Below are 24320 nucleotides of genomic sequence, written 5' to 3' on the forward strand. Positions count from 1 at the left end.
CCCACATTTCAGCAAGCTCCAAATGTAAAAAACATGTAAAACATCAAATTCCCATGGAGGCTGATAACAAACATCCTGCTGAGAAAAGCAATGGAAAGTGTGGGAAGTTCTCTATCTCCCAAGTGATTCTCTGCAGTACCTCATTCACCATCAGAGAGGCTGGAGCAGAGCTGCTCAATATTTACAAGGCCTGGAGGTCCAGGACAAGGGGGAATGGATCCCCACTGGCAGAGGGCAGGGATGGATGGGATATTGGGAATGAGGAATTGTTCCCTGTGAGGGTGGGCAGGCCCTGGCACAGGGTGCCCAGAGCAGCTGTGGCTGCCCCTGGATCCCTGGCAGTGCCCAAGGCCAGGCTGGGCAGGGCTGGGAGCAGCCTGGGACAGTGGGAGGTGTCCCTGCCATGGCAGGGGATGGAATTCAATGAGTTTTAAGATCCCTCCAGCCCAAATCATTCTGGGATTCTCAGGGACTGGAAAGGCAAGGCCTCACCAGGCAAAGCCCAGTCCCACAGAACCCAAGAGGGACAAGCAGGACAGAGCAGAGGGAGCAACCAGGCTGAGGCACAGCTCCAGATCTTTGGGCCATATTTGAGTGATGAGGCTGGGCAGAGATCAAGAATGAAAACTTTCAATTCACAGGTGAAAGTCTGGCTCAGGCAGGACCATAACTAGAAACCAAAACTCCCCTAACATAGAGAGAGGGAGTGAGGGGCCAGAGCTCAGAACTGAGCAGCAGACACAACCAGAACTGAGCAGCATTTGCCAGGCATTACATTTGTGCATGTTCTTTAGTAACATTAAGGTGAATCAAAATCCAAGCTCTGCTCTCCATCACTGCAGATTTACACTGATGGAACAGCTGAAGTTGTGTCAGTGCCACAGAGAGCTCCTCAAGCATCTCCTTGTCCCTGCCTTTCACTGGTTTTGGGTTAGGTCTTCTAAATTACATTGTTTGGGCTTCTTGTTTGGCTCATGGTTTGGGTTCTTTGTTAAATCATCTCTTCTTCCAAACCATTAAGAAGAAGTGTAGGTGGCTACTACCCTCCCTAGACAATCAATGAATTACTAACCAACTCTCAACCCTCCAGCTATGGTTTATCAACCTAGTCACAAAACAACTAATGATACTCCTAGACAGGACAGCTTAAATAAGAGGTGCTGGAGCCCCAGGTGAGGCCAGGCAGGGCCATGAAGGCTTTTCATTGCCCTGATTCCTGTTCAGAATGCAAACAGCATCTGGGTTTGGTCGGGCAGCATTTAGATAGCTCTGAAAATCCCTTTTTTAAACATCAGATCTGCATTGGAGATGAATCTTTATGCATGGACACCAAAAGGAGATTAAGCACCTCCTCAGCAGTCAGGACACAGCTTTCCTGCTGTCCCTTTGGTTTGCAAGTGTGCATTTTTGGGAATTCTCACTGCAGAGAATCTTCTCTGGTGTCATTAACACAAACCCAACTGCAACAGAACATCTTTCCTCTTAATAAATTGCATTTCAGGGTAATGGAAGGGCTTCAGGGCATAAAGCACATTTGTGAGTGCCATTTTTGGAGATGGGAGCAGGGCACATTCAGGTGACAGCTCTGGGATGCACAAATGGATCTTTCCCATGTGGAAATTCCTCAGACAAAGGTGCAGCCCTGGAACTGCAGCCTCAGCAGGACAGGGATTACACAACCAGATCTTCTGAATGCAAATGAAGTGCCAGACAGATTGCCTCAGTTCCTTCTGCAGGAAATCTTCTCCATGTGGGACAGAAACAGAGAATTTGGAGATTGTAAAGAATGAAAAAATTGTTCAGCATGATTTGGGGTTCTTCATTGGTGTTTGGCATCAAAATCTGGAGATGCTCCTCTGGCTTAGCCTGGTTGTAATTTACTCAACCAGAAAACCTACAAATAATTTCAGTGTTGGGCCTTCATCTGTACTGCAGAGACACATGTTAACAGGAAAGAGTTGTTCTAAATAATTAAAACTTAAAACTAAAAAATTAAAAAGTGTAGGTAGAGGGAACTGAGAACAGTGAGGGAATGTGGCTTGTCCAGCATGACAGTGACAGATCCAGGTGCAGAATCCAAGTCATGGAATCCCCATAAACATTTTATCCAGCAGATGACACTGCTTTGGATAACTGATTAATAATTAATTAAAAAATTAAAAATTATAAATAAATAAAAAATAAAAAAAATTTAATAAATAATAAATAATAAATAATAAATAATAAATAATAAATAATAAATAATAAATAAATACCCACTGGAGGCATTTCTGGCTCTTTCACATCTCACAATCTCCCCCTGTACCATTAATGGCTACAATAAGTTGGGATAAAATATATCCTTTCTGTGTTCAAAATGTTTTTCAAGTTTATACATGTTTGAAAATTAACACAATGTTCTGATTTGGACAAAATGCCACTAATAATCAAATCTTGAGACAAATTATCCCCTCAGAAAAGTCGGTGCCAGAGCACCTTGGACTGGAGAGGAGCAGCAGAGCAATGCTGTCCTGTGAGCAGAGATTTCAGCAGCCAAGAACAGCCTGGCCCAGACCCAGCAAGGGAAAAACCTGCACCAGTGAAGAACACTGCACAACACCTCTCAGTCTCACACCTCATATGAAAAGGTTTCTGCAATTATGCTTTTTTGGCAGGTAAAAAGCACAAAAATCAACATGTCTTGTGGAGAACCAGCCTCAAGTACATAATAATCCATAATATCATGGAATATCAGGATGGTTTGGGTTGGGAAGGGAATTTAAAGCTCATCCCATCCCAGCCCTGCCATGGGCAGGGACACCTTCCACTGTCCCAGGCTGCTCCCAGCCCTGCCCAGCCTGGCCTTGGGCACTGCCAGGGATCCAGGGGCAGCCACAGCTGCTCTGGGCACCCTGTGCCAGGGCCTGCCCACCCTCACAGGGAACAATTCCCAATTCCCAATATCCCATCCATCCCTGCCCTCTGGCACTGGGAGCCATTCCCTGTGTCCTGTCCTTGTCCCTGTGTCCCATCCCTTGTCCCCAGCCCCTCTGCAGCTCTCCTGGAGCCCCTTCAGGCCCTGCAAGGCCACAATGAGGTCACCCCAAAGCTTCTCCTCTCCAGGCTGAACAATCCCAGTTGTCTCAGGCTGGCTCCCAGCAGAGCTGCTCCATCCCTCTGATCATCCTGGAGCCTCCTCTGGACTTGCTCCAGCAGCTCCAGGGCTGGAGGCAGCTCTGCAGGTGGGGCAGAATCCAAGGAGAGGAAGTCTGATTTTTAATTACACTCTGATAATTAGGGATAATCCAGAAGGGTGTGGATTAACACACACTGTTCTATACTCAGGACAGGCAGCCCACCCAGGAGACCACACCAGCAACCCCAAAATGCCTGATAAGGTCACTGCTCTTGCTTTTGAGAGCTTTTTTCCATGTTTAAGAGGGAAGAAAGGCAGAATTTCAGAGCTTACAGTGGAGGAGTCAGAGTCCAGGGATGGGAGCTGGTCCTTCACTGCAGCAAGGATGGATCCCCACTGGAATGTCCTGTTCCCCTGCACAGGAGCTGCAGGAGGCTCAGCTGCAGGTTCTGCATCCTCACTTGGTGCTTCTGAGGCCATTGGCACAGCTTCCCTTCAAGCAAAGGAAAGATGAGCTTGAGGACACCTCTCTAAACATGAGATAACATCAGTCCAAAACAAGGAAAAAGTGTGTGAGGAATTCCCAGCACTCCCAGCAGGAAATGTTAAAATCTGCATTTTTGGAGGTATTCCCTTGCACCTGAGCTCAGAAAGGGCTGAGAGCTTTGTGCCTTACTCACCACACACACCCCAGGGCAGTTTAGCCCCTCATTTATGAAGAATTTTTTGGGATTCTTAGCCACAGTGCTGTGACTGTGTCCTCTCCAAGCACTTTCCCATGTTCTGCCTGCAGGGATGGGACAGGAACAGAGCAAAGGCAGCAAAGCTGGCACCTCTGCTCTCAGCTGGATTGACTCCTCTTCCCAAATTCCCTCACATTCCCTCCTCCCTACCCAAAGGACAGATAAAATGATCACAAAGTCATAGAATCTCATAATGGTTTGGGTTGGAATGGAGCTTAAAGGCTCTCTTGTTCTACCCACCTGCCATGGGCAGAGAACCTTCCATGTGGTTCATGGTTACTTTTGTTTTCACTGGATTTTTATTTTAAAAGTAATTAAGAATAGGCACATTCATGGATTTTGATCTCTCCAAGTGTTTCTAAAGTGGATTCTTTCCTCCTGTTCCTTGATGTCCACGAGAAGTTGAGACAGCACAGTAGGAACTGCAGCTGAGCTAAGAGGTCAGATAACACAGAAAACCTTCACATTTAATGCTAAAATCACATGGTTTTCTGGGCAGTCAAACATGAGAGGAAATGATTTCTGCTTCAGAGGTTTCACAGAATACCCAGGGCTGGAAGAGACCCACAAGGACCATGGGAGGTTGGTGACTGTGTGTTCTTACACGTGCTCAATATTCCAACCAAACCATTCTGTGATTCCATGAATTTATGTTCACCACTGAAGAACAATGTGATTATTTTATCACATTTTTATTATTCTAAGTTGTGTTCAGGACTGAAATCACTGTTCAAGGGATCACGCTGACACTATTATCTGCATTGGCCAGGAACACTCCTCAAAACATGAAGTTAAACTCAGCTATCTCCCTGGGAAGTTTATAACTTGCAAATTGCCTCTCTAGATACTTTATAGACCTCATCTATGGTGGTTTTGTTGGTGTGAGACAAACCCTGAATTTCACTGAGATAAGAAAGAGGGAAATCCTCATGGCTGGAGCACTGTGCTCTGACACTGAGCAGAGCTTGCCAAGGGTCAGAGGAGCCCCATGGGGATAAAACAAACTGCTTAGGATGGCTCCCTGTGCCAAATCCGAGATAAATATCTGAGATAAATAAAGGTTATGGATGGACACTGGATCTGACTTGTCAGTCAGCTAATGCAGCATCCTCTGTGGGAGCAAACAGTGCTCTGTCTCCAAAACAAACATTTGTTAGCAGTAACACTTTCTGGAGAGCTTGGGCACGGCGGTCGAAGGCTGGACTTGATGATCGTGGAGGGCTTTTCCAGCCTTAACGACTCCATGACTCTGAGACTTGAAACCCTGAGCTTCTCCTTGTCACCAGAACTGGCGTTTTCTGGGAAGGAGAGGCGGTGAGGACACCGCAATGGTGACAGGCAGAGCTTGGCAGCCGCGGTGGGAGCGCCGGGCCAGGGTCGGGGCTGCCTGAGGGGCCCCGCTCAGAGCCCCGCAATGGCGGTCGCGGGCGCACGCGCACCGTCCCCATGGCAACGCCGCTGCCGGCCCCGCCCCGCCCCCCTGCCCTCACTCACGGCGCCCACCGCCCCGCTGAGCGCCGGGCCGGGCCGGACGGCGGGGACAGCGAACCGGCGGCACCGGGACGAGCGCAGGACCGGAGACAGCGCAGCGGGGCCGCGTCCTCGGGGGCTGCTCGGTACAACCGCCCGCGGCCAGCCCCAACCGCATTGGCTGCCCTTCGCCCCGCCCCTCGTACGGGCTCCTCCCATTGGCCGGGCACCGCGGGGGCTCTTGGGTGTTGTAGTCCGCGGCCCGTGAGGGCGGGGGCGCTCCCGGCATGCCTTGCGCGGACTAGTTCCGGCGGCGGCGCTCACCGGGGCGCAGGTGAGGGAGCGGCGGGGCTGGGACGGGACAGCGGCCGGGAGCATCACTAGGGGCGGTACTCACCTCTGGGGCCGGCCCCGGGCACTCCCCGTACTGGTTGTGCCCGTGGCCGCAGCGGTTCCTCCGCACTCGCTGGAGCGTGCGATGCTGAGGCCGCGCTGCTAGCAGGGCCGCGCGGGAGGCAGGTGCGGGGTAACGGCCCCGGAGCCGTTCCGCGGGGCGATGTTCGGTAACAGCCGCGGGGCGGCCGCTGTGGCGGCTCCGGCCGCTGCGTTCGCCTCAGGTGCGTTGTGTGTGAGCGGAGCGAGCCCGGGCCGAGCCCTGCGGGTGCCGTGTCCGGCTGCCGTGGCGGGCACAGCCCCTGGCAGGGCACTGTGCTCCCTAATGTGGCTGCTCGAGTGCTTTTGTGCCTCTTACCTCGTGTTTCTGAGGTTGTTTCATGTGGTTTAATGTGCCTGAGAGTGACATCACTCAGCTTGGAAAGGACCTTTAAGTGATTGAGTCCAAGTATTAAAACATGAAGAGCTTGGTGTATTTTGTGTATTTTCAACAGATGTGGGTAGGATTGAACTCGGGTGTTGTGGATGCAGGAATGTTTTCTCTCGCCCACCTCAGGAACCTGGTGTGGCTCCTGCAGCTGATTTGTGCTAACCCGGTCAGTCAAGGGATACACTGCAAAAATGTGATGTTCTGGTTCCTGTTGTGCCTGAGCTGGTAACAATTGCACTTAAAAAGAAATGCAACGAGGCTTTTTTTACTCCCTCTGATAAGTTGTTGCTGGTTTAGTGGAAATAAAGCAGAAGGGGAGTGTGTTCCTGCTCTGCTCTGCCCTGGTGTGGCCTCACCTCGAGTCCTGGGGGCAAACACAATATCAGAAGGTCTAAAGTTGTCACAGAGTGGCCAGAGGAGGGACCTGGGCATGGGGAAGGGTCTGAGGAGCATCTGAGGGCACTTGGATTGTTCAGCTGGAGGAGGAGACTGAGGGCAGAGCTCAGGGGGGGCTGCAGCTCCTCCCCAGGGGCAGCTCTGATCTCTGGGACAGGGAATGGCTGGAGCTGGGCAAGGCAAGGTCAGGCTGGATTTTGGGAAAGGTTCTTCCCCCAGAGGTGCTGGCACTGCCCAGGCTCCCCAGGGAATGGGCACAGCCCTGAGGCTGCCAGAGCTCCAGGAGAGCTTGGGCAGGGATGTCCAGGGATGCCCATGTGGGATTGTGGGGGGGGTCTGTGCCAGGGCTTGGACTGGTCCCTGGGGGTCCCTTCACACTCAGGATATTCCATGACTTTCTCTTGTCTTCTCCAGCAGCCTCCACACTTGTGCTGCCTTGGGTGTCCCTATTTTGGGCCAGAAGGACACGTGTGGATGTCACCTGTGCTTGTGGGAGGGGATGTGAGAGAGTGAATTGAGCAGTGCCTGCTGAGGGTGATTAACAGGCAGTGCTGCATTTGTCTGTGGTGGGAGCTGGTTGCTTCTCAAATCACCTCCCATTTAGTGTGGCTCTAAGGTGCTTTTTGTGTCTGTTTTCATACTAAGTTTATTTGTTCTCTGCTCTCTGATTTGCTCAAACAGCAAACTCCAAATCCAGGGCAGTGTGGGGTTTGCTGCCCCAGCACTGTAGAGCTCTGACCCTGATAAATAGCTGAGTGCTGATGGGTTCAATTTAATGATAATAACAACAGCAGCCTCACAGGTGTCATGGCTTGAGCCCAGCTGGTTACCAGGTACCAGGCTGCTGCTTTTCCCTGCTCCATCCCAGTGGGATGGGGAGGAGAATCAGAAAAGAAAGTAAAAAACCTCATGGCTTGAGGTAAGAACAATTTAACTATTGAAGCAAAGTAAAATGTAATGATAATAATAATTACAATGAGAAAATAAACCCAAAAGAAGCTCAAAAGGAACTCAGTACCTGCTGATTCCCATCACTGGCCCCTCCCAGCCACACTCCCCAGTTCTCATACTGGGATTACATGAATTCCATGCCCTGTGAAATGGAATATCCCTGTGCCCAGTTTGGGTCAGCCCTCCAAGCTTCTTGGGCACCTCCTTGCTAGCAGAGCATGGGAAGCCCAAAGTCCTTGGTTTAGGGTAAGCATGGATAGCAGCAACCAAAGCTTCAATGTGTTATCAGCATTCTTCTCAGCCTGAACTCAAAAGCTGCCTGTGCCAGCTGCTGGCAAGAGAATGAACTCAATCCCAGCTGAAAGCAGGACAGCAGAGCTGAGGGAGGCCTCTGACAAATGTGAGCTTGTCACTCTGTCCCAAAGCAGGGGAACAGACTGTCAATGTTCAGGAGGTTTTGACAAACTTGTTCTTAGTAACCCAGTGTCCCTCAGTACTCCCATGTTTACTTTTACAGGGATTTTTGTGGGCTTTATCTTGAATCTTCTGTGCAATGACTTGAGCTTCTTAGGCTCTGCTGTGGCTGCCCCTGGGTCCCTGGCAGTGTCCAAGGCCGGGTTGGACAGGGCTTGGAGCAGTCTGGGATGGTGGAAAGTGTCCCTGCCATGGCAGGGGGTGGGACAGGATGGGCCTTGAGGTCCCTTCAACCCAAACCATCCTGGTATTCCATGATATGATGGATTATTGTGTATTGTATGCTTGTGTCACATGTCCCCTCCAGGCTCCTCTTTGCACCAGACAACCCCACTTTTGTTTCATTCCCATCTTTTCATTTCAGTCCTGAGGGTTCTGGTCACTCTTGCTGTCCTGGAGATTGTGAGCAGCTGTCCTCAGGTGCTCACAGAGCTGACAGCCTGCTGAAGTTCAGTGTGAGGGGAAACCTCAGAGCTTTAAACAATAAAAAGCAAATGTGTAGGCAGAGCACAGGGGAGGTGGAGGAGGCTGAAGGTGCTGGATGTTCTGTCCTGTGACTGTGGATCACCTCACCAAGGCTGCATTGGTAACTTGGACCTGAGAGTGGCTGATTCTGACAAAGACCAAACACCTGAGTGGTTTATAATTAATGTACCCAATTAACAAGGAGGGTGGAGAACAATGAGCTTCACTTGCACCTAAATGTGCTTCTACAAACTGCCCTGGATTCTACCTCCTTTCACTGCCTTTTGGCCTCCCTGGGGCAGCTTTAACCTGTTTTAGTGAGAAACTCCTACTTTCCCCCATGTGATCCACTTCAATCCACTTTGCTCTCCTTGTGGTTTGATTGTGAGGTGTCCAGGCCCTTTCCTTATTCCTGTCTGAGGCCTCTGGGTTGCCCAGTGCACTACAAATTGCTGCTGTCAGGCTAAGTAGGTCCTTTTGCAGATATTTTTAAAGGGAAATAATTTCTTCCCAGCTGATGGAATAGAATAGATGGTGCTTTTGTAGTCTTAACAAGCTGAGAATGAAGGAGGGGAAGAAAAGGAGGGTGGGAGAGAAAGGATCCAGGTGGGGACTGAAGAGGTAGGAATGAAAGGAGTTTTCTTGTAGGACAAGGGGCTGGTGCTTGCAAGGCAAAGACTCCCAGTTGCTCAGAAAACAGGAGTGTGGTCTTGAAATGTTACAGCTGAGGGAATCTGAGGAGCAGCTACTGCTGAAAAACCTGTTCCTGCTCTCTTTTATTCCTCTTTTGGCATTTGCCTGACCCCAGAATGAATCCGAGGAGTTAAATTGGTGAAGATTTACCAGGAAGAAGAAGGACTTTATGTTGGCTTAGCTTATGTAAGGGACCAGGCAAGCCCCAGGAGTGCTGTATGGTGGGCAGGGAGGGAAAATTCCCATGGGATTGCCTGGAACAAGCTGCCCAGAGAGGCTGTGGATCTCCTTCCCTGGAGATATTCAGAGCCCACCTGGACACAGCCCTGTGGTCAGGGGACCCTGCTTGAGCAGGGAGGTTGAGTGAGATGACACCCAGTGGTCCCTTGCAGCCAGAACCACTCTGGGATTCTGTGTCCTGGAGCTGCAGCTGTGCTGAGCAGCTCTTCATGGAGTGCCAGACAAGAACTCTCTCCTGTGAGAGGTTCAAATGATTTGTCTGCACTTGCTCCCTAAGGCTGGGCCTGGGATAAACCTTTCAGGCAGTCCTGGAGCTGGAGGAGCTGTAATTAAGTTGTGTCTGCAGGAAGGGGGGTGTGCTGGGATGATGAATGGGTGGGTGTGCTGCTGCTGCTCCCAGCGTTTCAGCACTTCCAGGATTTACTGAGATGGGGCTGGGCTGCCTCTGAAGGGCTGAAACAATAAATGGTAGAAACAATCTGCTTACAACTTGGTGACAGTGGAGGGTGCACCCTCTTCAGGTGACAGAGTGGTTTTGGGAGCAGTGGGCAGTTGTCATTATTAATGATTGAGTCTTAATTTAATCAGGACCATCCTGTAATGCAAGACAGATGGACAAGACCAGGAATGTCTGAGACATGAATTCTTAATTCTCTCCCTGCATTATAAAACATGCAGAGCAAGAATTACATCCCTTTGTAAAACACTAAGCCTACCTTCAGGTCTTAAATAGATGTTTAGTCTTCTCTTGCTGAGGTTATTCAAAGCTGCCTTAGGCATGTTTGAATTAGGCAGGCAGGAAATAAAGCCACTGCTCCTGCAATCTTAAAATGAGATTTGAAAAACGTGGGCTTTAGCATTATTGCCTTTTATTTTTGCAGTGTATTGGAATCCCAGAGTTTTCTACAGCAAGAGAAAACTTCCAGCAAAATCTTCTCAGCAGCAGTTACTGGTTTGGGTTGAGGAGTCAATCAAAGTTGAGGTAAGAATTTGAAGCCCCCACCTCACCTTCCAGGCCTGTGGCAGCGTGGAGCTGTAACTGCATGGCAGACAGGGACGAGCAGCTGAGTGCTGTGCTTTGGCTCCTCAGGGCAGGATGTCGGAGCTGAGCGACGAGGCCAGCGAGTCGGAGCTGCTGAGCCGCAGCCTGTCCATGTGGCACGGGGTGGGGCCCGTGCTGTGCCGCGAGGAGCTCGACGTGCCCCTGGACCTGCACACGGCCTCGTCTGTCGGCCAGTACCACGTGGTGCAGGAGTGCATCCAGCGGTGAGAGGGGCTGGGCAGGGCACAGGGGGTGCCGCCTGCTGCAGGTGTGCTTGTCACTGGTGCCACCTGCTGCAGGTGTGCTTGTCACCGGTGCCACGGCTGGTGCCACCTGCTGCAGGTGTGCTTGTCACCAGTGGCATGGCCGGTGCCACCTGCTGCAGGTGTGCTTGTCACGGCCGGTGTCACCTGCTGCAGGTTTGCTTGTCACCAGTGGCATGGCCGGTGCCACCTGCTGCAGGTGTGCTTGTCACTGGTGCCACAGCTGGCATCACCTGCTACAGGTGTGCTTGTCACCAGTGCCATGGCTGGTGCCATCTGCTGCAGGTGTGCTTGTCACTGGTGCCACCTGCTGCAGGTGTGCTTGTCACTGGTGCCATGGCTGGCATCACCTGCTGCAGCTGTCCTTGTCACCAGTGCCACGGCTGGTGCCACCTGCTGCAGGTGTGCTTGTCACCGGTGGCATGACTGGTGCCACCTGCTGCAGGGGTGCTTGTCAACAGTGGCAATGGCTGGTGCCACCTGCTGCAGGTGTGCTTGTTCACCAATGGCACGGCTGGTGCCACCTGCTGCAGGTGTGCTTGTCACTGGTGGCACCTGCTGCAGGTGTGCTTGTCACTGGTGGCACAGCTGGTGCCACCTGCTGCAGGTGTGCTTGTCACCAGTGCCAGACTGATCGGGGCAACAGGGACGCGTCACTGGGGCTCCCAAAGGGTTCTTGGCACAAAGTTTCCAGGGGCCAATCTGCTGATAAAATTGACCTCCTTGGTGTTTTAGTAGGGGGTGGAATGAGGTGATCTTTAAGGTCCCTAAAGCATTCTGTGATTTTGCAATCTGGAGGAGGTTGTGCTGGACCTGGTGGAAATTCCCATGCAGGCTTCAGTGCTAGATGATAACAACAGTATGCAGAAGCCAGCTGTGCTCCACAGCTCCAGCACAGTAGTTGATGTGATTTCTTTCCTCTGTTCCTTAGTGGAGACCTGGATTTGAACCAGAGGAACTGTGGGGGCTGGACCCCACTCATGTACGCTTCCTACATCGGCCACGACAACATCGTGCACCTGCTGCTGGAAGCAGGAGTGAACGTGAACATCCCCACCCCAGAAGGGCAGACTCCCCTCATGCTGGCCTCCAGCTGTGGCAATGAGAGTGTGGCTTACTTCCTCCTCCAGGTGTGTCTCCCATAAAACACAGGTAAAGCCACAGCACGTGCTGTAAATGCTCAGGGTGGGATTATCCACAAGCTGCCACTTTGTGTTCTGTTGTGCGGTCTGCTTTGTGGTGGGATTTAATTTAAACTCCTGGTGTCCCAGCATAAAAGGGCAGTGGCTTACAGATGCAGTAAGTATTGTCTGTTCTCTTGCAGCAAGGGGCAGAGCTGGAGATGAAGGACATCCATGGCTGGACTGCCTTGTTCCACTGCACTAGTGCTGGGCACCAGCAGATGGTCAAGTTCTTACTGGAGAATGGAGCAAATGCCAACTGCAAGTAAGGAGGAATCTGTCATTTCGTGTGGGAATCCTTAAAATCTGAAGGTTTTGGGAAAGCTGTAAAAGGCAGGCCTCAGAAATAACAGGACTATGATTAGAGTTCCATGTACATAGAGCCCTGGTTGGCAATAATTTCATTGTCATTTATCATTCAGTATGAAGGCAACAGGTGGCAGATGAACACACTCCAGCAGACACCTGCTTTTGTCTTCCCCCTGTACCTCAGGATGTGGCACAGCTAATACAGGGACAGGTGACCTGCAAACTGAATTGAAGTCTGCCCATGCTGTCACTGTTTATTAAACTAAGATCAAGGGAGATTAGATTTATTGCTTGATTAATTATCAGCTAAACACTGTCACCTTCTGAACTCAAGTGCACTTCATAAGTCTTTTTATTGATTTTTAATATACTCAGAGTTCAGGTTGATTTTTGAAGTGTGCCCTGCATTCCCATGCCTTGGGGACCAGCCCACATTTATGCACATGGAATTGCCTGAGGGCAACAAGAGGTTCTTACTTTATTAGCTCCTGCAGAAGTGATTTGGGCTCTTCAAGGCAGATCTGCAGCTGGAAGAGTAATCTGTTCCTGTGCAGCCAGTTTGGGAACACTGAATCTCTACAGGGAATCAATTCTACAACAGGACAGCCAGTACATCATAGAGTCTGTGATCAGCAAAAGTTGAGGGGTGGAAATGCTCTGTTAGGGAATGGCAAAACTTCAGCTGTGGTTATACCTGTCCATGTGTGTGTTCTCTCCCCAGGGAGCCAGTGTATGGGTACACACCTCTGATGGAAGCAGCTGCTTCTGGCCATGAGATCATTGTTCAGTACCTTCTCAATCATGTGAGTCTCCTGACAGTTCTCTGGGGAGCTGAAAGTCTGGTTCCAGCCCTCAGAGGAACTACCACAATTTTCACACCGTGCTTTTTTTGACAGTGTTATGTTTGCTTCTTGATGACAGTCACCTCTGAAGTCCCAGACTTTCAGGACTGTTTTCACAGTATCTGCTTTCTGCAGGCTGGTACCCTGATTTTATACTGGCCTTGCAGGAATAGGAGTGAGATCTGACTGTCCAGATATAAGTGAATAATGACTGAATTAGAAAACAACTGAAGCTGTAATTTTTCTATTACAGACTTGCATGCTCAGGATACTGGACATCTGCATCCAAAAGCTCATGAGCATGCAGGGCTCTTACAGTTTGGTTTAAATCCCTTCTGACTGGTCCAGCTTACTGCCAGAAGGAGGCAGCAATGCAAAACACTTCATATCAAACAAACCTGTTCCCAGTAGCAATGCACAGGAGCCCTGGGCTATTTGGCATTCAGGAATTGGAGATAACTAGAAAGGCATTCAGGGTATTAGTGCAACTAGAGCTGTCTGTCAAAGGTGAGCCTGTATTGCTGATGGAGGAGTTAAGACAATTTTGGTGGCTTTTTTGAAATGCATATATATTTTTTACACTGCCCTCTGCCATGTGCACTTAACCAGGTGCTTTTTCTGCAGGGAGTGAAGGCAGATGTCAGAGATAACACTGGAGCCACAGCACGGACCTTGGCCATGAAGTATGGCCACACAAAGATTGTGGGGCTGATAGATCTGCATGCAGCCCCAGTGCCCAAGGTCTTCTGCAGAGGTCCAGGTAACAGATGTTTGACCCTGTTCATTTCAAGATGAACCTGAAGTGAGGTTGAAAGTATGTTATACTGTGTAGATGGGGTGGTGCTACCTGGTCTATCCTGGGAATTCCAGCATTTCTGTGGATGAAAGAGGCATGAATCCAACAACTCTTGTCTGCTGGCCCCTTTCTGACCTAGGTTAGCTGTTCCACCTTCCATCTTTAACATTTCTCTTTTTCTTTCCACTGCACTTATAGGACCAGTAGCAAGTAAAACAGGCAAATTACTTCCTGTGCTGTTAACAACCTGTGTTTGAACTACAGGCAACTATGAGGAGCTGAGTTCTTCAGATGAATCATGTTCTGCTCCCCAGAGACAGAGACCTGCTCGTAGGACCAAGGGTCCCAGCATCCATGAAGGGCCCCAGGCCTTGGCCAAGATCACAGCAATTGGCCTTGGGGGAAGGAAGCAGTCTTGCTATGGTGAGGAGAGTTGGGAGCCTGAGGATCAGTCCCCTGAGACCTCAAATGCACTGCAGCTGTTCCTGCTGTCTGTTTTTGATTTGTTGGGATTCACGTGGGGTTCATACAGGACAAAGATAGCTTTGTATGAAGGTATTCACTGTCCACTGTCTGGGTTAGAAAGAAAACCCCCTAAACTCTGTTGTCAGGACTGGATATTGATGAGTGAGATACTTTTCTGCTCTCACCTCAACTGCTGTTCCCCTGACTCTTGAGAACAGTTCAGTTTCCCTTTTTAGGCAGGCTCAAAAGTTTGAGACCCCTTTTGAAGCTGATGACAGGGAGGTGCTCACAGCGACCAAAAAAATCACTGATCATAAGAGTGAACTTGTGGGTTGTGCCTTCCCTGATGTTTGAAATGCTTCTAAAAATGAAATTGCAAGACCTTTGCAGTAGACCAAGAGAAAGATGATCCCAGTTAGACATCCTGGATTCAGTGCTAGGAGGTTTGTTTTGCTGTCTGTCATAGGTATTTCTCAGACTAGTTGCCTGGACTAACGAAGGTTATGGACTTGGAAGCATGTTCAAAGCTCAGTTCATTCTCTTAAACACAAGTCTGTGTTATCCCTCAGGCTGTATTGGAATGATACTATCAGCTTAAATGCCAGTGGGATTCTCCTGGTGTTTTAGCACAGCTGCAAGGGTGTTGGTTCTGCAGGGTGTGCAGGGCTGTTCTCCTAAGCAGCTCTTTCTCCCCTTTCTTAATTTGAGTATAATGAGGAGAGGGAGTGCTGGAAGCTGCTGTTTAAGGTACATCTCTACTATAAGGTGTTTTTTCTGACTTTCTTTCAGTGTAAATGAAGTTCATGTGCTGTAGGGTCATGTGAGGGAACTGCAGGACCCTGCATTCCTCAGGTGCTCTCTGTGCTTTTTAGAATGAAGCTTGTCAGTTTTGAGCGCAGTCTCATTTTGGTTATTTTCAGATCCAGAAGAAGTTACATTTTCTGCAGGAGCCTCCCTGACTAACTTGCATCCTAATCTCTGTTCTCCCTTCCTGTTGCACACAGAGCAGGTGCCCCCTCAGGGCTATGTCACCTTCAGCAATGATGGCAGCTGTGTGCCAGGTGTCATCCGGCACAGGGACGTCACCTCCCCCATCAATGAGCTGGACGTGGACAGCAGCAGCAGCAGGGGTAAGTCACTGTCTCAGAAATGCAGTGCACAGCCTGTAGGACACCTGGGGGTGAGTCCAGGCCTTGCCTTCCTGTCCCACTGAGGTGCTGAGATGGGAATGTCTCTCCTGGGGGAAGGCTGGGATGGTTTAGCTACAGAAGATGAAGCTCAGTGTGGTAATTTCATCAATTTGTACAAATAGTCTGAAGGAGGGTGAGGAGAAGACATTTCTGGCTGTTTCCAGAAGTGTCTCTGGTGGCAAACAGGCTTGGGGAAAGAAGAGTACTGGGGATCAGATGTGAAATCTCTGCCTCATGGTCATCTTGTGTCCTGAGTGCTGCACATGAAGCCTTGATCTGTATCTCACCTTCCTTTACATCTCTGGGATGTTTTGCTGGTAATAAAACAAAACCAGAATGTAACAAAGTTGTACTTCACTGTTTTTTTCCTGTTCCTTTCCAGAGGATAGTGCTTTGTCCAGCAACAGCTTGGGAACCGTCAGGAGCAGCAGCAGTAGCAGCAGTGAATGCTTAATCAGAATCCCAGGAGTCAGCAGTGAAGGCTCTTTGGAAAGCAATGAGGTGGATTTTCTTTTCTTTGCCTTCAGCTTGGGCAGTGCTTTCACTCTTGGGAGACTCTACTGCTATGGGAGCCTGTAGGACCAGGCTGGGTGAGGAAAGGCTCTTCCAGGGACAGGAAAACCAAGGAAGGGGAAGAGGCTGGAGGTCACTCACAGCTCACATGGGTCAAGGCAGCTCTGGGGTACAAAAGGACCTTTAGGTCTTGGAGGAACCTGCACTTGTCAGCCCCCCTGATCCTGCCGTCACTGCACAATCATCCTTTCCATCCTGTGGGTGGTTTTGTGTTTTCCAGGACTCTGACCACACCAACAGCCCCCCGAGTCGGAAACAAGCCAAGAGCTTTAAGGGCAAGGCCCGCTACAGCAACAGTGACAGCCAGGGGAGCCACTGCCTGGGGAAGGCTGGGGGCTGCTGCCAGCACCTGGTCCTTCCTGAGCCCCCAGCCTACACAGGGCCCCAGGTAAGCACAGACTGTCCTGCAGGCTCTGTCACTGTGCCAGGTGTGGGAGGCTTTTCCAGGGTTACCAAAACACCTGATATTCCAAACTTAAACACTTGTGAAACAGCAGTTTCTTGTAGAGGAGCTGTTTGCTGAGATGTTGCTGGAAGGGGTTTCCTTGACCCTTCAGGCCTGTGGGTGGGCTGTCAAACCTGGCAGTGGAGTGGGCTGGGGTGGCTGATTCTGGGTCATTCTGCTCTGTACTTGTTAGAAGAGGCATGGCTGTAGCAGAGGCCAGTCCTGGTATGTGACTGGAGAAGGGCAGGGAACCACAGGAAGTTGTGGTTGCTGCTGGAACCCAGAAAGGTGTTACAAGAGCATGAACAAATATTTATGATTAGGAGGAATGGTGATGCTTTTGTTGAGAGAATGTAACTAAGTTTCTTTTGTCTGGGCTGCAGGACCTGGCAACATTCCTTGAGGAGATTGGGTGCCTGAAGTACCTGCAGGTGTTTGAGGAGCAGGACGTGGACCTCCGGATCTTCCTGACCCTCACAGAGAGTGACCTGAAGGAAATTGGCATCACGTGAGTGTCTGTCCTGTCCTGTCTGTCCCAGCTTCCCCCTACAAACCTTGTCCAGCCTGGTCAGGAATGTTTAACTGGGGAGTGCTGCTCCCTTCTGGCTGCCTCCCACACAATTTGACATCCCTGTGTCCTCGGCTGTAACACACTCGTGCTTCTGGAGGTACCTTGGAGAGACCAGGGCACTGCAGAGGTGCTCATGGTGTCCTGCTCTGCCCAGGGACAGGTGGTGCAGGGCCTGACCCCTGTTGGTTCCATCCCCAGGCTGTTTGGCCCCAAGAGGAAGATGACGTCGGCCATCGCGCGCTGGCACAGCAGTGCCCGCCCGCCCAGTGACGCGCTGGAGTTGGCCTACGCCGACCGGCTGGAGGCAGAGATGCAGGAATTGGCCATCCAGCTGCACAAGGTGAGGCTGCTGCCAACTCCTCAGGACCCTACACCCTGCAGGAAGTGATCAGTGCTGTGGTTTTGTTGTGCCTCTGATGGTTTTTCCTTCACCTCAAGCCACAGCTTATAGTGGGCACACTTGATGTACAAACAGCACGAGTACAACGTACCCACTCTTCATCCTTGGTGCTCCTTTGTGTCTGTTTCCCATCCAGATGAGAACTATAGGAGTCAGGGCAGGAATCAAATTCCTACTGTTTGCCAGCAGTGTCATTTTTATGGTGGAGTCGTCAGTGAACAGACTTGTGTTGTTTTGGGAAATTTGAACTCATAAGTAACTTTGTAAACAGAGAGGAAGAGGGAATTGTACCTGTGGGGCTGGGCTTAGTGTGGAGAGAACCTATACTCACTTACAAGCTTCATCCAGCTTCCTTTCCCACTGGAAAGGAGCATTCTGGCTGCCTGAGGCATTAACACAGCAGGGACTTGAGAGATGCTCAGTGCTCTCAGCCTGATCCCCAGTGTGCTCTGCTGCAGAGGTGTGAAGAGGTGCAGATGATGAAGGGCCAGGTGTGCCAGGAGCAGAAGCTGCGGGCAGTGGCTGAGAGCTGCTTGATGGAGCGGGATGAGACCTGGAATGCCATCCAGTGCCAGCTCAGAGAGGCTCAGGCCATCACCACAGATGCTGGAGTCCTGCTGGATCAGATCAAGTAAGTCATTCCCAGGAAGTGACACTGAAACTGCTGGGAAATGGGATTTGGGGTCATATTGGCAGCTTTACAGGTGATGCTCAGGGTAAGGCAGGAGAGCTCACCTGGCACCTGAACACATTTGGATCCTGCCTGATTTCCCCCAGTAAAAAGCCACAGCCGTGGGAGCACACGTGAAGTTTTGTGCTTCAAAATGATGCTCGAGCTGGAAGTGGGATTTTCGGTGTGCTGGGTGGTCCAGTTTCAACTAGAAGCAATCAAAGGCACCCAGGGTAAAACTTGGTGATCAGGACCTTTTTGAATACAAAAAAAAAGTTTTTAACCCATACCCTGCCAAAGGATGCAGTAACTTGCAAGTGAACAATATTTTTCTTGCAACTCTGACAGCTGGCAGAATAATCTAAATAACCTCCTGACACTCCTTTTACTGCCTTTGTGGTGCTTTTCTCTGTGCCCCAGTTGGACTCCTCTCATGGGCCTTATCCTGTCCAGTGATACAACAGAGACATCCCTGAAAGTGGCACAAATCCTGCTGCTTATGGATCCTAGCCCAAGGGAGCGGGGTCTGCTGGCTGCCAAGCCAGGGTGAGCTGAAGTTGGATCCAGAAGCTCAGCAGAGCAATATTCCCACTGCAAGGGGCAGAGCCTGGCTTGTCCCCCTGGTTGAGGAGCTGAGGCTGCTGTAGAAGGGCCCTGCCATGCTCTGAACATAAACTACTTAAATTGGTGGCAAGGTGATGACAGCCTGAGAACCTGGGTGCCCTCATGCCTCTCCTGAGGTCATTTCCTTTGCCCATTAGAAACCTTGGATTGGGCCTGATTCTCCCACAGACCAACACAGCTCCTCTGTGCAGAGCTGGCTGTGGCTGCAGATGGGGAGCAGTGGCTGGGAGCTGAGCAGTGCCAGCACCCCAGGCTTGGGCTGGGGCACCACTTCCTCCTCCCGGGAAGCAGCAAGGAGCAGCCTTAGAGGCGCTGCCCGGGCACCCCGCGCAGGTACTGCAGGCTGTAGGACGTGCAGTGGCACTGCCAGCCTGTCCCTGTCCCGCTGATGGCCTGGCTGTGCTTTGCAGGAGCTGCCAGGCAGAGCTGTCGGCCCGGCTGGCCCCGGAGCGGGCGGGCGAGGCAGCGCCGGACACCCGGGAGCAGCAGCGGGAGCAGCGCGGCCCCGGAGAGAGCGAGCGGCCCGGGGAGCGCCCAGGTGAGCCCAGGGCAAAGCCCTGCCTGCCTTTCCTTGCTGGAATGTGGGAATGGATGAGCAGCCAGGCTCTTGGAGTGAGTTGAATTCTCGCTCTCAGGGTATTTGGAGTGGCACTTGCAGAGTTTCTCAGCAAGTTTTGGGGTCTGACAAGTGTTTGTGGCTGAAAATGCAGATCTGTAGCACAGCCCTGCTTCAGGGACCTGTGGCTGCACCTTGGGTTTGTTACCACCCTGTGCACTGGAGCAGGGTCTGAACCAGAAGGGGTGGTTGGTTCCCTAACCCAGGTTTGGGGATTTTGCCGTTGGATCCATGGGACAACCTCTGTGGCTGGGCAGGCCTGACCCAGCAGCTCCTTATCCCTAGGAGCTGGTAAAGGATCCCTGGAAGTGCTCGAGGCCAGGCTGAAGGGAACTTGGAGCAATCTGGTCTAGTGAAAGATGTCCCTATCCATGGCAGGGGGTGGAATGGGATGGGCTTTATGGTCCCTTCCAACCTAAATCATTCCATGATTCTGAGACTCTCTTATCTTGCTGCCTGTGGCATGTTCCTAGTGACCTGTTCTTTGCTTTTGTCTTAGAAGTGAGACAAGCAGAGATGCTGTCCATTGATTTCTGTCCATTACACTTAATCCCTTTGAGATTCTCTTAATTAAACAACCCAGCCAGTCTAAAGACATAAATTCCTAAGTGGTAGAATTGCCAGAAAACCCCTCAGTTTGGCACAGGCAGCTCCAGCTCTCTTCCTGTGTGATTTAGAAGCCCTAACTGGAATCCCTTTGGCTGGGGAAGGTTCCCAGCAACACCAACCCATTGTGTGCTGTCCCAGAGAGCTGCAGATGGATGAACTGTGTCCCTGTCCTTGCAGTGCTGGAAGGGTGGCCGCCTTCCCTGAAGTCCCTGAGCTTGCCTGAGCTGTCAGCTGTGCTGGAGGAGTGTGTGGGAGAGATGGGTAAGCTGGGAAGGACTCTGGGCTTGTGGAGGGACTGTTGTTGTGCTGTGGGAGGCATGGCTGGGTGGGGTTTGGTGGTTTGGAGTTGTTGTTGGGAGAATCCCTGTTCATTCAGGGAAGTCTCCAGGCTCTGGAGTTGGTGCTGTTCTTGCTGCAGATCTTGGGCTCTGCATCATCCCCTGGTGACAGGTCCAGGCTGGGAGGTGGGGGGTGGTCCCTGCATGTCCTGCTCAATGGTGAGAGCTGCTGGGGAAGGGGTTCCCTAGTCCTGTGTCCTGTTCTCCTGGTGACAGGAAATCATCCCAGCAGCTTGCAGGCAGTAGAGACACCCCTGTTCTCAGAGCAGGAGCAGCACAGCAATGGCTGAGAGCAGCCTGTTCTTACCTGCTTCCTGGCCCCATCCTAATGCTCCTTTTTCCCTTTGGTTTGTCCTCAGGAAAAGCTCTGCAGACTGTGACTCAAAACCTCCAAAGGCTCCAAGCCCTGGGGCAGAGTGGGCAGAGCTGGCCCAAGGCATAACCGAGCCAGGAGGGTGAGTGGGAACAACTGCCCTGCCCTGTCCCAGGCCATGGCACTGAGGGGACACCATCCCTGGCTGTGGCACTGCGGGGACACCGTCCCTCCCTGCCAGTCCCAGGCCATGGCACTGAGGGGACATCATCCATCCATCCCTCCCTGCCCTGTCCAAGGCTGTGACACTGAGGGGACACCATCCCTCACTGCCAGTCCCAGGCTGTGACACTGAGGGGACACCATCCCTCCCTGCCAGTCCCAGGCCATGGCACTGAGGGGACACCATCCCTCATTTCCACACACCAAGAGCTCGCTTGGAGCCCACTCAGGGCTGGGCTCTCATCCTGGTGTGCCCTCTGGTAGGATCTCCCTTTGGAAAATCTGTACCCCCCTTGTCCCTGTGTCCAGCAGAGGGTGACTGTCCCTTTCTCTGGTGGCTGCAGGGATTCTGACGTCGGGTGACCGTTCCACCCGGAAGCTGAGTGTGCCTGGGAGAGGGAGCAGGGGCCGTGCCGGCAGCACCGCGGCTCTGCCGAGGGCCACCGCAGCCTGCAGGGCGCCCAGGAGGCCGTGGCCACCTGAGAACACAGCTGGGAGGACGAGGGACAGCAGAGGACAACAGCCAGCTGCTCTTGGGGCCTGACTCAAGGCTCCCAGGATCTTTGAAAGGTTTAGGTTTGGAGGAGAAGCTCCAAGCCTAGAAGTTTTGTCTGCCTTAAGCTTCCTGCAGCCCTTGTTCAGGTCTGGGTGGTGGTAGAAAGGTGACAGTTGCACACAGCAATCAATTTATTATCCTTTTCTGTATCCCAAGCTCCCCAGGGCCTCTGAAATGTGTCCCTGGCTCCTCCTGTGCCATGGGGATTGGCCCAGAGAATGGATCTGAGGCCATAAAAGAGGCAGTTTGTTGTGGAGGGGTGAAGGGAGTGGAGTTTGTGATGTTTGGCTCTTTGAGCTGCAGTGGAGCTCAAACTGCAGCCCTGTTCCTAGTTGGAATGTCTGCTCTGCTGCCACCCCAGATCTGGGTTTCAAAGCCTGTTCCTCCAGCCTGCCCATTCTGGTTCACTTTGGGTTCTTGCTGTCCTCAGGGCTGGGTGTGATCACATTGGTGGTTTAGGAATGGCATTCACTGAAACACTCCCAACTCACCCACTCCCCCTCCTCATCTCCTCTCCCCTGAGGTGGGATGGAGAGGAGAACTGGAGGCACAAAAGGTGAAGATCACTGGTAGAAATAAAAGCATTTTACTGGAAACAACAATGAGATAAGGAACAGTAACAGTAATAACAAAAGTGTACAGGAGAGGTCCTGGTCCGGCAGGAATGAACCCTGTCCTGGCCAGAGCCAGGACATCACTGTTACTTCATCCCCAAGAGCTTGGCTTTGTAGTCAGTGCTGTATGGCAGAGGTCATTGGCCTGCTGTGCCAAGATGCCAGCAAGGCAGGGATCCCCTGGAAAGACAGGAGAGAGAGAAGGAGGAGCTGGGACTGCTGAGCTTCCCCTGCCTCTGGCAAGCAGGGGAGTGCCAAGGCAGCAGAGCAGGAACATGGATAGCTCTGTGCCCATGGGAATGGGCAAAGGAACCACAGCCCAGACAGAGCTGTGGTGCCAGGCTTTGCTCCTCAGCACTGCCTGCCTTTGATGTGCAGGCTTTAGTGCTGGGAAAGAGTTCTGCCAGAGCATTTGTGGGTGGCCATTGCCAAGGACAGGGCTGTCCCTGGGAGTGGGTGAGGGTGCCAGGGACCTTGGTGTAGAATGGTTTCCAATGACTGTTCCCATTTATTCCTGAATCCTCTAAGGGGTAAAAACACAACAATCAAAACCTGAAGTCTATGAGTGATGACCTTGGTGAATCATGATAAGTCCCTTTGGGAAGAGGATGGAACTGTGTGTTCCTTCTGCTATTTGGACGTGGATCCCCATATAAAAACCCATCCAACTCCATCTTCTGATGAGCTGCCTGAATCCCTTCAGGCAGGAGTGACAACTGGCCTGCCTGCAGTGCCTGTGCTTCCTGGCCCTCTCAGCTGTGGCCCCGTGTGTCACAGTGGCAGTGTCCCCTGCTCTGGGTGCTGCTTCCTGCCCATGCTGACCTCCCACCCTCAGCACAGGGCGCTGTTTTTTCATCTTGAGCAAACACCATGGAGCACACGGGCACCCAGTGCCAGCTGCAGGAGCCGCAGGAGCTTCACCCTGCAGAGTTGGGATGAGGGGGAGGGAATTGTCCTCCTGCAGCACCCTTGGAAACTCCTCAGAGGGCTGAGGCTGTGCTGGGAGCAGTGTTCATTGTTCAGGCTTTGTCTCTCGTTCCCTGTCACTGGGGAGTTCCAAGGTCTCTCCCTAGCCTTGGTGCTGCCTCTGGCTGCAGTAATATGGGGGTGTTAGTGCTGCTTCCCTTGAATTTAAAGCAAACTCCCCCAAAATACTCCTAAGGGAAAAGCCCTGTCTCAGCAGTGCCCTCAGAATGGGGGGCTGTGCAGAACAGTGGCTGGAAGGTGACTACAGGAATTTGAGGCTTGCTTTGCTAAGTCTGAGGCTGGAGTCGAGGTTTGGGGGATTAACAGGATTTATCCAACAGATTAGAATGCATGGGAAAAGGGGTGAGATGTGGCAGTGTGTGTGTGAAGGAAAAAGGCCCCAAACAGGGGCAAAGGCTTCAACAGGGGCTGTGAGAGCACCCCAGGGCCCAGCAGGGAGGGGATCTTTGACAGCACAGTATCCCTGAGGAGGCAATTCCTTAACTGCAGGATGTCAAGCAGCATTCCTTGCAGCTAGGATGGCTGTGCAGGCAGCAGCAGTCTGGTGCTACCCTAAGGTGAGCTGTCCATGGAAAAACAGCATAACAGCATTTGCTGATTTGGATAAATGAATAAAAGCTGAGAAGCCTGTGTGTGGTGTGTGGGTATCTCTGGAGGGAGCTGGGGAATCCTGAATAAGTTCCCTGATTTGTTAGTGCAGGGCAATCAGGAATGCACACAGGGGTTTGCAGCCATCTCTGCCGGGAGGCTGCAGGCTCAGGGGATGGGACTGAGCCCTGAGCTCCCAGCAGTGCCTGCAGGGGGGAATCCGGTGGGAGCTGCTCAAGGGTGTCCAGAGAAGCCACTGAGATACTCCAAGCTCAGGGAGCTGCCCCCTCTGTTCACCTGGAGAGGAGAAGCTCCAGGGACACCTCAGAGCCCCTGCCAGGGCCTGAAGGGGCTCCAGGAGAGCTGCAGAGGGACTGGGGACAAAGGATGGAGGGACAGGACACAGGGAATGGCTCCCACTGCCAGAGGGCAGGGATGGATGGGATATTGGGAATTGGGAATTGTTCCCTGTGAGGGTGGGCAGGCCCTGGCACAGGGTGCCCAGAGCAGCTGTGGCTGCCCCTGCATCCCTGGCAGTGCCCAAGGCCAGGCTGGGCAGGGCTGGGAGCAGCTGGGACAGTGGATGGGGTTTAAGATTCTTTCCCCCCAATTCCATTCTGAGATTCAGCTGTCTCTGCCCACCAGCCCCTTCCCTCCCCTGCAACAGACAGAAGCAGCAGGCTCTGCTTCTTGAAAAATAAATATTTATTTACATTTGAAAAGAGAGTTAATGTGT

At 51.8% G+C, this 24320-nt stretch overlaps 2 protein-coding genes across 2 annotated transcripts in view; one reads left to right on the forward strand and one right to left on the reverse strand.

The window, feature by feature from the left end:
• The window catches only part of DNAAF8 (dynein axonemal assembly factor 8), a 99272-nt gene extending 95677 nt beyond the window's left edge, over positions 1 to 3595 (reverse strand). The window contains exon 1 of the mRNA XM_058816287.1: positions 3449 to 3595. Within this exon, the coding sequence (XP_058672270.1) occupies positions 3449 to 3595 (147 nt within the window). The remainder of the gene's footprint in view (positions 1 to 3448) is intronic.
• A 2269-nt stretch (positions 3596 to 5864) lies between these two features.
• Positions 5865 to 23620, forward strand: ANKS3 (ankyrin repeat and sterile alpha motif domain containing 3). Its single transcript, XM_058816007.1, has 18 exons — positions 5865 to 5945; positions 10252 to 10352; positions 10461 to 10636; positions 11607 to 11805; positions 12000 to 12121; positions 12887 to 12968; positions 13632 to 13767; positions 14068 to 14226; positions 15273 to 15398; positions 15841 to 15959; positions 16252 to 16419; positions 16860 to 16984; positions 17246 to 17387; positions 17906 to 18078; positions 19152 to 19279; positions 20144 to 20227; positions 20664 to 20759; positions 21184 to 23620. Exons 1-17 carry the CDS (start codon positions 5885 to 5887, stop codon positions 20744 to 20746), a joined length of 2184 nt encoding a protein of 727 aa, XP_058671990.1. The 5' UTR covers positions 5865 to 5884; the 3' UTR covers positions 20747 to 20759; positions 21184 to 23620.
• The last annotated feature ends 700 nt before the right edge of the window (positions 23621 to 24320 follow it).

The sequence above is a fragment of the Ammospiza caudacuta genome, chromosome 17 (assembly GCF_027887145.1).
Source record: "Ammospiza caudacuta isolate bAmmCau1 chromosome 17, bAmmCau1.pri, whole genome shotgun sequence".
NCBI classification, from domain to species: Eukaryota; Metazoa; Chordata; class Aves; order Passeriformes; family Passerellidae; genus Ammospiza; species Ammospiza caudacuta.

Excerpts from the sequence above, each read along its gene's own strand:
- ANKS3 (XM_058816007.1), top strand. The coding sequence starts at position 5,885 with ATGTTCGGTAACAGCCGCGGGGCGGCCGCTGTGGCGGCTCCGGCCGCT. Across the intron at positions 11,806-11,999 it reads TGGCTTACTTCCTCCTCCAG|CAAGGGGCAGAGCTGGAGAT; the intron begins GTGTGTCTCCCA and ends GTTCTCTTGCAG. Across the intron at positions 19,280-20,143 it reads GCGGCCCGGGGAGCGCCCAG|TGCTGGAAGGGTGGCCGCCT; the intron begins GTGAGCCCAGGG and ends CTGTCCTTGCAG.